We start from the raw sequence: 12,101 nt of genomic DNA, 5'->3' as shown, positions 1-12,101 counted from the left end.
TTTGCCTGCTCTAAGACCTTGGGCAGAGGAGCAGGAGTGCTTATGAACTGTTGAGACTTGGAGACAGAATGGGCTGGGTCTGGGACACCTCACTTGAGTAACCTTGGTCTCCTGTCCTAGCAAGGGCCTGGATACACAGACTCACTTTATACGTATGCTGCCTCTTGAGGAGGAACCCAAGCTCTAGTGGGTATCATATGCTTAACATCTGGGACCAAGGCCACTCTAGGGACCCTCCTTACCCCCGATGGTGTTCCAAGATATAGCACAGTCCTCCCTGACTCCTAGGGTTCCCCAAGATATGGCATGACACTCCCCAACCAAGGGTTAACCAAGATAAGGCACTCAGACCTCTAGGGTATCTTCTGCTAATGTGCTTGGGGAGCTCAGTGGCCTCCTTGAAATATTCATATGCTCACAAATGCAGGTATATACAGATGCTATTCAGATACACACAAGTACATATATTAGTTGGCTTTCTGTCACTATGACAAAATACCTGTGAAAATCAAAGGAGGAAAGATTTTTTTTTTTAATTTTAATGTTTATTTTTTTTACTTTTCGGAGGACACAACATCTTTATTTGTATGTGGTGCTGAGGATCGAACCCTGGCCGCACGCATGCCAGGCGAGCACGCTACCGCTTGAGCCACATCCCCAGCCTAGGAGGAAAGATTTATTATGTTTCATGGATTAAGATTGTGGTTGGTTACACTATTCCTGGGCACGTGGTGAGGCAGAGCATCATAGTGGAGAGGATGTGGTATAACAGAGTTGCTTACCTCATGGTACTCAGTGACAAGGGACAAATATGCCCTTCCAAAGTTCATAACTAGTGTCCTACTTTCTCCAATTAGGCCTCACCTCTTAAAGGTTACACTATCTCCTAATAGCACCACAAGCTGGTAATTAAACCTTAGCACTTGGCCTTTGGGGGACATTTCAGATCCAAACCATAACACATGTGTACAAAGAAACACACAAAGACTTATTCATGCACTTACATACCTCAGCAGACTCACCTCTGTATATACACTGAATATCTATATGCATACCGGTTTGTTAGACTTTTTGGGGAAGAATATGTTTGGCTCTCTTAGTATTAAAACAGCTTCTTGGTTGTTCCATGTCTTGGCTGCAGACATTAGCTCTGCCTAAAGCTATATGACTGAATCATTGCACACGTATAGTCTTCAGGGACCTTTGAGTCACTTTTACATGTTGGTGGCATTAATATCTAATCTGTTTTCAACTTGGTTGTGGGAAAATGCTTGCTTGGCTCCAGGGGCTCCCAGGCACAGGGTCTGGGGTCTGTGTGGCAAGGGAGTGGGCACTTAATCCATGCTTGCCCAACACCTAGGTGTGTGTGCACATTGCCAGCACATGTCCCTGCCTGCTGATGTGGATGTCCAGGGCTCCTGTGTCCTATGGGGTGGTGGGCATGAGCTGGATGAAGGCCTGCCAGGGACATATGCTGCACAGCATCCCAGGTGAGTGGGGTGTAGTGTCCTGCCTTAAGGTGCCATGGGCTGAGATGAAAGTGCCTCCCTTAGTTGCTTGTGGGGAGGATTTGGTACCATTTCAGGGGAGGGTATGCTACCTGCTGGCCCTAGCTACATGCGTGGTTCCTAGTCTCACTGTTGCCATTCCCTCCACACCCACTCACCACCCCCATGTGGTGTGTCCAGGGCCTGTGAACATCATGGGTAACTGCGATACAGAGTGACTATGCTGATTAGTGCACAGGTGAAGACAGATGTTTATGCAGTGCCAGCAAGCATGTGATTTTTGCCTGTTCAGCCCTGCTTGCTGGCATTTCTGTTCTAGGCTGTTGTAAGTTCATTGAGGCTATTCTATCATCAGTCATTTATTCAACTTATTATTTTCCTTTTCCTGCAGACCTCATTGAACCTGTTGCAAAGCCATCCCTCGCAACCCATGTGCATCATCTTCTTTAAGTTTGATCCTCACCCTGTTTCCAAAAATGCATACAGGTAACACTCTGGATCTGCATCTTTCATGTTCTGCTGGGTCTGGGATGCCTGGCTGGTTCTCTCCCAGTCCTGTGCACCACATGCAGGACGGGTGAGAGCAGATCAGAGGGCATGTAGACTGAGCCCTGGATGGCTGAGTCCTGGGTTTAATCTCTAGTACCTTAAAAGGAAACAAATAAACAAAAAAAACCAAACCACTGTTTTTGCAGTAATTTGATATCTATCATAGAAAACCAAGATAACATGGTCATACTATCACATAACCACCATCTTTTTTTTTTTTTTTTTTTTTTTTTTTTTTTTTTATATTTATTTTTTAGTTTTCGGCGGACACAACATCTTTGTTTGTATGTGGTGCTGAGGATCGAACCCGGGCCGCACGCATGCCCGGCGAGCGCGCTACCGCTTGAGCCACATCCCCAGGCCAATAACCACCATCTTTTAAAAAGATGTTTTTTTACACTTACATGCTGAAGTCCTTTGTTGCCTACAACCTGGAGTGGCTACTGTACAGACTGTCACTCCTCATGGTAACTTCTGTGGGGTTATCACTGAGGCCCTGATCAATGGATCACAGCACCTGCTACCTGCTGCCATACCACCCCTCAGATGGTGACTGACCCAGCCCCAAATGGTCACAGACTCACCGTATCATGATACACATACCTTCCCGCAGACTCACCCCAAACCTTGCATAGACACATCCCCCCGATGTTGCACACACTCATCTCCCCCCAACAATGTACCCTTTCATCTCCCCGATGTTGCATATGCTCACTTACCCCAGCTGTGTGAAGAGTGCTTGGTGGTGATGGATAATCAGTGGTTTCAGTTAATGGAACAGAACCAAACCAGTGGATGATTTGCCATGTGATGCACAGCCCTTCACCATGGTGTTTTATCACTCAGACCCTGAACATTGGCATAGATGAACTTTCATCTGCATTGCAGTCTCAAGTGTTGACTGAGGGAATTACTTCCTCCTCTCATCTAGGGCTCTAGGCATCAGAGTAGGTAGTCATCACACTCATTTCTTTCTGAATTATGTATTTAATGAAATCCCAGGCAAGGCAAATCTCTGGCAATTCAGCTAAACAGTGTCTCCTATGGTAAAATAACCTATAAATTAATGTTCCTGAATTATTAGGCAGATACATTCCTATTGAAAAATAGGCAATTGAACATCTTAAGGTTGAAGACTGCTTTAATAAGCTTTTAATTTCCTTATTATTAGTATTTTTTCCTTCCCTGTAACCTTATGTAAGAATTGGTACCCAGAGACAACAGCCTCAGCCTGGCTTTGGACTGTGGAGTTTATTATCCTCTCCTTGGGAGGGCTGGTTTTATCCAGCAGGGGCCTCCCTACTACCCCATCTTGCACTCACCCTCAGAGATCTTGGAGGTGAGAAAAGAGAAGAAATATTCTTTTTAAGAGAGAACACTTGAATAGGACCTTGTGGAAATTGACTTCCACCCCCACAGGGACCATAGGGGCTTCAACCCAGTCCCTAATGTATCTTTACTGTAGCTTATCTGTCTCCTCCCACTCAGGGACCTCCTCCTAACCACTATTCAGGCACAGCTGAAGCCACGACTGACCTATACAGGTCCAGGGACAGACATGATGCCTGTTAGAATGGTGTCAGTCAGGATGGCCCTAGGGCCAGGAAAGGTGAGCACTGCTGCTGCCTCTGCTGCAGAGGTTGGGGACACCTTTGACTAGAAGGGACAGAGGAAATGTGGTAGGAGATGTAGGCTGGAGTCTGGGTTGAAACTTGGCACTTGAAGGTGCAGAGGGTTATTTTGTATATGGCAGATTCTTTTTTTTTTAAATTTTGATTTGTTATATATGACAACAGAATGCATTACAATTCATATTACACATATAGAGCACAATTTTTCATATCTCTGGTTGTACACAATGTAGAGTCACATCCTTCGTGTCTTCCTACATGTACTTAGGGTAATGATGACCATCACATTCCTCCATCGTTCCTATCTCTATGCCCCCTCCCTTCCCTTTTCCCCTTTGCCCTATCTAGAGTTCATTTAATTCCTACCCCTCCCAGCAGCATATTGTGAATGGCTGATTCTTGTATCAGGGACAGTGGACAGACCATTCCCTCCTCACCCTGGGTGGCACATACCTGATGCAGCCCTGGAACCAGCTATGTGGATGGGATAGAGAGGGGCCACATAGGGTGCCCTGAAGATGGTGAGGCTTCTGTAGGAGACCCAGAGGGTTCGAGGGAAATGCACAGTCCCTGGCCAGACCTGACCCCTCCTGCCAAAGAAACTCACTATAAAATAGGATGGAGCAGCCCTCAGAGGGCTGCTGACATTCAGCATATGTCTTCAAGTTCCTTTTCATGCATGCTTACATTCCAGGAAGCCTACAGGCTTGCTGTAGGTATTCTCAAGGAATGGGACAGATGGTCAGAAGAAGGGATGGTTCCCCATTCTCTAGTCTAGGCCCCCAGGATGTGCTTGATGATTCCATTCCTGATCCTCACTTGCCCAGCACCTGGTCCTGCCACTGGCTGGGACCTTTTGGGGTGGGCAGGGGCTCTGTGTAGTATGGAACAAGGGTGTCCCATGAGCCCTGGCAGACCTGTCTCTTAGCACTAAGCCAGGTAGTCTTACATCTTTTCCCAGGACCTGTCTGTTTCTTGGGTAGGGGCTCTGAGTGCTATCTCCCTAGGGGCTACCTGAAGCCTCTATATACTTTTATCTGTTGTTGGTTTGGCAAGGGCTGAAGGGTTTCTATCATCTTTAGGTCTTATCCTTATTGCTACTCCTATAAATTTTATATATTAGCAAGAGAAGCTGGGGGTGTAATTTAGTGGTAGAGTATATGCTAGGCATGTGCAAGGACCTGAGCTCAATCCCCAGCACAAAAGAGAGAGAGAATGTGGATTTTCTGTTTCAATCCAAGATGGCCAGTCATACTTTTTTCTCCTAGGTTCATTCTGGCAGCCAACAGGGATGAGTTCTACCACAGACCATCCAAGTTGGCAGGCTTCTGGGGGAACAACAATGAGATCCTCAGTGGTAAGTCTTATTTCACACCTGGTAGGTAGCCATTCAGCATGGCCCCACTCAGGCTCCTGGGGTGTCATGAAAGTGCAAGTCACAGAATGATCCTAATAATATCCTTGCTTCCAAGTGTGCCAGCATCTCCCAGCATCTCCCCCCTTCTGATTAATTAAACAACAAGCAATGTGGCTTAAGGACCGTGCCTGGTAGGTTGTCCAATTCAACATATGGTTCTTACCCGTCATCGGAAAACTGACCTTTAGGCGTCAGCCTCCTGTCTTAGGTTGATACCACTGCAATTGAATCATACCCGTCACTGACTACCGGTCCAGCATACAGCCATACTTGTGGATTGGTCTATGCACCAGTGGGGGGGGGGTGAGGTTCTTTGCCTCACCTCTGTTGGCCCCCAAATTTGGCCTTGGTGCCAGTGGGGGAGTGAGGTTAATGTGGCTTATGGACCGTGCCTGGTAGGTTGTCCAATTCAACATATGGTTCTTACCCGTCATCGGAAAACTGACCTTTAGGCGTCAGCCTCCTGTCTTAGGTTGATACCACTGCAATTGGATCATACCCGTCACTGACTACCGGTCCAGCATAAGCCATTGGCCCCCAAATTTTAGACCATCACTAGCAGAAGGGAGGAGGATACAGAAATGCCACGACACCAAGCCAATTGACGGCTCCTTGGGAAAAATTGCATCACTGGTGACACCATCAGCAAAGATATGCCACCATTACCACAATTCGCTGCACCAAACGATAGTTACATAGTCCAGGCAAGTTCTGCAAGCAGTTCAAAGCAGAGGAATCTATCAATATGTCCATTTCCTCCCAAAATCCGTTTCCTCCCAAAGTAAGTTGACTCTTTGATTGAGCATTACTTGTTGAGTTCTTCACCAGCACTGAGATGGAGATAGGAATTCTGGAAATGATGCTAAAGAGACATTATCCTGAAAAGAATTATTAAATATAATGAAAAGGAAAGGTGAAAGTAAACAAACAGATCTGTTAACCTACTTTAAAAACAATCCTTAACAGCTTTTTACCTAATTTAAATTAGTAAACAAACAGATCTGTTAACCACCTTTAAAAACAATCCTTAACAGCTGTTTACCTAATTTAAATTAAACCATTTAAATCACGTGAATAAAAAAATAATAATAATTCGGATCCATTTTTTCATGAGCGCTCCTCATATAAGAAATATGGACATACGCACATACAGACATACAACACAAAACACAAGAGTGTACACAAACGTACAACACATAAGAAAATAGTAAAGGCCTTGTAGCTTTACCTAGGTGAAATCTCCATTGCAATGTTTAAAAACTCCACAGTCAAAAAATAAAACTGATAAGAAAAACATTAACCTAGGTTTGTATGAGCTCAAAAAATAAAAATAGAACCTTATGATGTGGAAAAATGCAATAATAAAATAGCTATTGAAAAAAGCATCCTGGTTAATCACTGTCGCAGATGTAAGAATGGCCAAGCTGGAGTTCTGGATATCAACTGTTATGGATTTGAGTCAAATCATCTTCTTTTCGATCTGTAGAAACTGTTTTAGTTAATCTCTCTGGAATCCAAATGGGCTGCTGTTCTCCCTGTGGAAAAACACAAACAGACCCCCGACTCCAGACAATCACTGGGTCAGTGATTTCCATTGTCCTGTTAGAATATCTTTCCAAAGTACTTTAGGCTTATGTACATTTTTTGGATACATATGCCTTTCCGCAGCACTGAGTCCTGATGAATCCAAATTTAAAAAGTTTAGAGTAAAAAGGGTTATTTTAAGGTTAACTTTGGGGGATATATACCCCTTTCCAATTCCCTCTTTTTGCTTTAATAAGTATATGTCTGTATCTAATAGTTGTCTTAGCTTTTTGCATTTTCTATCTGTGTAATACCTTACTTGACATTTTCAACCATTTTCTATCTTTTAGTTTTTTTCCCTAAGGTTTGTATTTTTACCCTTAGTTGCTTATTTTCCTCCTAGTTTTTTTTTTTTCCTATTTTGTGGGTATAAAATTCTTGTCTTCCTACATTTTTTTATCTTTCTACATATTCTTTATCTTTATTCTTTTTAACTTTCTATACTTCTGTCTTTAAAGTTTTTCACTTTAAATTTTTAATCTTCTTTATCTAAATATCTTTTATCCTGTTATCTTCCCATTTTTTTAAAGTAATGCCTTTAAGATTAAGCCTTTTTCCTCCATCATGAAGGCATTTTAACCATCTTCAATTTAACCTTTTAAGCCTTTTAATTATCATCTATACTGTACTTTAAATGTACTTTTTCACCACCTACAACTTCACTCTTTTAAACGAGGCTTAGATTCTATTTAAATCGCTTTAATGTTAGTTTACATGGCTGCCCTTCAACCAAAGGCTTTTTTTTTTTAACTCCATTGAGAAGCTTTGTCTCAATCTGCCATGTACAAATACCTTTTTCTTCTTTCTTCCTTTCTCAAGCTTTTAAAGTAAGTCTAGTTTCCTCAAAATCTTTTTAAATGGCATTTTACAACTTTTTACTTTACCACACAGAGATTATCTCATCTAGAAACATTTCTTTTTCCTTTAACCTTTTATATTAAAATATATTTCCACATCTTGAATCTTTTTCTATCTCTTTTTTAACCGTTAACCCTTTTTATAAATTTACATTTTGAAACAACTCTTATAAAATTTCTGATTTAGACAAATTACTCCACTTTAATAAGATGAAAGACTTTCATGTTTTTTATGATACTATAATACTATAATTGAAACCTAACTGAAAATTTTTCTACTCTTTGTTTATAAATTACACATGATAGAATCTTAACACTTAGTAACCTTGTTTTAGCAAAGACACAGACCAAAGCAATATTAAACATTTTTCCATTTACCAATTATGAAAACACACATAATGTTTAAATATATTACCTTATGGAACTTAATAAGTAAAGAGTACTTGATCTTATATTTAGTGGTTGATATTTTAACACTTTAGCTTTGTAAATTAATCAGATGTCTGTAAAAACCAAGATCTTAGACAAGTGTAGTAAACAGAACTAGCTATCTCTTTCTTGTTGAAGAAAAATTCTTCTACAGGATACCATGATGGTCCCATTGATATACTTAATAACTTGTCTTTAAAAAGCCATGGGCTACATTTTTGTATTGTATCAACATATGCCTTAACTGTTCTTGGTCTTACTGGGGTGCCTCCTTCCTCTAACAATTTCTCTTGCTCGGAGGCGAACAACTTCAAACCTTGAGTCAACCATTTTCCCCAGTTTGCCTGAGAAAGTTCTAGGAACAGGCAACTTGAAATAAAAACAAAATAAATCAAAACAATAACACATTGTTTTTTGAATTGGTGACCCATTCTTTCTCTCTTCCTCAAGGGTGAGAAATTTCACTTACCTCTAAGCTTCAGAAGTCCCCCGTACGGGCCACCAAATGCCGCAGTCTGGCTGGGCACAAATGCCGCAGTCTGGCTGGGCACAAATGCCGCAGTCTGGCTGGGCACACAATCACGAGCCACCACACAGCTTGTAGATTCAAACAGCAACTCTTTATTCCAGAACTCACACCAGCCGTCTACAATCACGTTCTGGGGAAATCCACGTTCTCTGCCCAAATCCACCTCCACTCCCAAATTCACCTCCACTGGGCTTCTATCTCCCAAAATATACTGTCTGAATCCCGTGAGAACTCAAGGGGAACTCAGGCAGCAGGATACGCCCTATTCCCAGCAGGAATAATCTTAAACCTTAAACCTGGAACCTAAACTGGGAACGCCCTAAACAAGATTATCTTAAAACCGGGAACACCCTAATCTGCCTTGGTCCTTGAGCAAGGTCACTTATATTCAATGTCACTGCAACATGTCAGCAACATGGGGTACGCTGGCAAGGAAATTGTCATAACTACTTGGCTAATGGCTCCCAGCACAAGTGTAAGTACCAAATGTGTGCAAGGATATGGTGAACCTTGGGATCTGGGTCAGCATTGAGTTATCCAGCCCCAGCATTGAGCACCACCCAGTGTCCTTGTGGTTTTACATGCCCTGTGACCCCTTGAAGAAGTAGTCAGACTACATGTAGGAGCTATATCACTTCTGAGGCATCCTAATTGTGTGTGCATGTACGTACGTATGTTTGTGTCTGCATTATTGTTTCTACTTATCTTCTCTTGCTGCAGGGAAGATGGGCTGAATTGGTGGAGCAAAGGCTTGGGTGGGGCACATTTTGTATTACTAGAAATATCTTTTTTAAAACAATTTTTTAGATGTTGATGTACCTTTATTTTATTCATTTATTTGTATGTGGTGCTGAGAATTGAACCCAGTGCCTCTCACATGCTAAGCAAGCTCTCTACCACTAACCACAACACCAGCCCTGAAATATTATCATTGATTGCATGGATGGTGCATCTCTACATCTTGTACAACCAGAGAATTGAAATGTTGTACTCCATTTGTGAACCATGAATTGAAATGCATTTGCTGTCATGTACAACTAAGTAGAACAAATAAAAATAATAATTAATTTTAAAAATGTTATAATTGAGTTTTGTTTTGGATTAGGTAAGTTATTACAAGAACCATGTTTAGGCTGGATACATGCCTATTGATCCCAGTGAATCATGAGGCTAAGGCAGGATGATCACAAGTGTGAGGACATCCTGGTCAACTTAGTGAGATTCTTCCTCAAAAAAAAAAAAAAAAAATGCTGGGAATGTAGGTGCTCCTGGGTTCAATCCTTAGTATTGGGGGGAAAAAAAGAAACATAGTTTAAGCAGGGTATAGTGGCACATACTTGAAATCCCATATACTCAGTAGGCTGAGGCAGGAAAATTTTAAGTTTGAGGCCAAATTCAGAAGCCTAGGGAGACCCTATCTCAAAATAAAAAGGGCGGAGGATGTTGCTCAGTGGTAAAATGCCCCTGGGTTCAATCCCAGTACCAATAAATAAATAAATAGATGCCATTTTGGTCCTTTCAGGTCTTCTGCTTAAGATTTGATAGGTTTGGAACTGTGTAGCCTGTTCAGGGCTAATTATTACATGTTTTTTCTAATCTGACTTCTAGGATTAGTATTATGTGTAAGCAGTGTCTGGGTCTAATCCTTCTGGTTGGTTCAGATAATTTGTGCACTGATTAGAACTCTGGTGTTCTCTGTGTGGCTCTCCTCTCTGATCTTCTTTTGATGAACTCTGGTTGCCTCTGTATCCCCCAACTCTCAGTCTCTGCCCTCTGCTCAGGGAGTCTGCTGATCTCTTCCTGGCTGCCCCCCCTCCCACCTCCCCTTTGCTGGATCCTGGGGACTTTCCAGTCATGGAACTCATCTCATTTGCTTCTTGTCTCTCATCTCCTTTATCTCAAAAGTCCTTTATTCACATATTTTAATTTTTGGTTGTTCTATTTGGGAGAGAAAATCTGGATCCTGTTGCTTGGTCAGATAGGAAAGCTGTTCTTCTTCTTCTTCTTTTTTTTTTTTTTTTCTTTTTTTGGTACCAGGGATTGAACTCAGGGGCACTCAATCACTGAGCCACATCCCCAGCCCTATTTTATGTTATTAGAGACAGGGCCTCACTGCGTTGCTAAGTGCCTTGCTGTTGCTGAGGCTGGCTTTGAACTCATGATCCTCTCACCTCAGCCTCCCGAGCTGCTGGGATTACAGGCATGCACCACCACGCTGAGCAAGCTGTTCATTTAAAAATTATTAGTTTGGGCTGGGGATGTGGCTCAAGCGGTAGCGTGCTCGGCCAGGGTTTGATCCTCAGCACCACATACAAAGATGTTGTGTCCACTGAAAACTAAAAAATAAATATTAAAATTCTCTCTCTCTCTCTCTCTCTCTCTTTAAAAAAATTATTAGTTTGTAGGATTTCTTTATGCATTCTGGATGTGCATCCTTTGTTGATAAATGTATTGCTTACTCATTTCTTGAATGATTTCTTTTGGTGAGCAGATTTTAGCAAAATGCATTTTATCTACTCTTTTATGGTTTCTTCTTTTTGTGTTGTATTTGAGAAATCTTTGCCTCCATTAGGTCATAAAATGTTTTCCTATTTTGCTCCCTCTGTTTGCCTTTCGATTTTGAGATCTATGCTTTGGTTTATGATTTATCTCAAGTTAATTTTTATACATTGTAGATAAGGTAAGGGTTGAGGGTCATCTCCCTTCCATCTCTCTGGTTATTCCAGCATCATTTATTAAAATGGATACTCTTTTGCCTGTTAGCATCTTGGTTGTAAGTCAGTTGAACATATTTGTATCCCATTGATCTGTGTGTCTCTCTTGATGCCAATACCACAATATCTCAATTAATGTCCTTTTGAGCCAAGTGCAGTGGCAAACTCCTGTAGTCCGCCGATAACTAAAAATAAATTTTAAAACTAACACTCTCTCTCTCTCCTCCTGTAGGAGGCTTAGGTAGGAGGATCACTTGAACCCAGAAGTTCAAGACCAGTATGGGCAACATAGTGACACTCCAATCTCAAAACAACAACAACAATTTAGTCCTTTATAGTGAGTCTTAAAGTAATGTGAGTTCTCCAGCTTTGTTCTTTTTCAGGACTGTTTGGGCAATCCCAATTCCTTCACATGTCCATAAACATTTTATTAGCTTGCCAATCTCTGTGTAATTAAAAAAAAAAAACTGAGGGGATTTTGATAGGGATGGTGTTCATGGGCCAGTTGGGGAAGAAGTTGGGTCTTCCATTTGGCATACAAGATGGCACACTTCTCCTTGGTCAGCTTGACTTCCTTCTGCAGTGTTCTTTGGCTTTCTATCTTTAGGTGTCATGTGTTTTTTGTTTTTTTTTTTTTTTTTTAGAGAGAGAGTGTTAGTTTTAAAATTTATTTTTAGTTATCGGCGGACACAACATCTTTGTATGTGGTGCTGAGGATCGAACCAGGCCGCACGCACGCCAGGTGAGCGCGCTACCGCTTGAGCCACATCCCCAGCCCACCATGTGTTTTTCATTAAATGTTTTCCTAACTATTTTAAAAATCATACTAAGCGTTTTGTTAACACTGTTGTCAATGGTATATTTAAAATTTCTTTTTCTAATT

The 12,101-nt window shown here is 41.6% G+C and overlaps 1 protein-coding gene across 6 annotated transcripts in view; it reads left to right on the top strand.

Moving 5' to 3' along the window:
• The window catches only part of Tango2 (transport and golgi organization 2 homolog), a 43,978-nt gene that overhangs the window by 18,631 nt on the left and 13,246 nt on the right, over positions 1–12,101 (top strand). For 3 of the 6 annotated variants that reach the window (XM_046421178.2, XM_046421177.2, XM_058571721.1), the window contains exons 2-3: positions 1,900–1,994; positions 4,957–5,045. In XM_046421178.2, coding sequence (XP_046277134.1) covers positions 1,939–1,994; positions 4,957–5,045 — 145 coding nt within the window. In that variant the 5' untranslated portion in view covers positions 1,900–1,938. Of the gene's footprint in view, positions 1–1,360; positions 1,491–1,899; positions 1,995–4,956; positions 5,046–12,101 lie in introns of those variants that run through there. The other 3 variants (XM_046421176.1, XM_058571722.1, XM_046421181.2) reach the window with 3 other exon arrangements.

Source organism: Marmota monax, unplaced genomic scaffold (assembly GCF_021218885.2).
Source record: "Marmota monax isolate L192 unplaced genomic scaffold, Marmota_monax_Labrador192_F-V1.1 WCK01_AAM20220418_F8-fsc00157, whole genome shotgun sequence".
Taxonomy (NCBI): Eukaryota; Metazoa; Chordata; class Mammalia; order Rodentia; family Sciuridae; genus Marmota; species Marmota monax.
The sequence above is the reverse complement of the archived record's forward strand: the minus strand, read 5'-3'. Positions and strand labels throughout refer to the sequence as shown.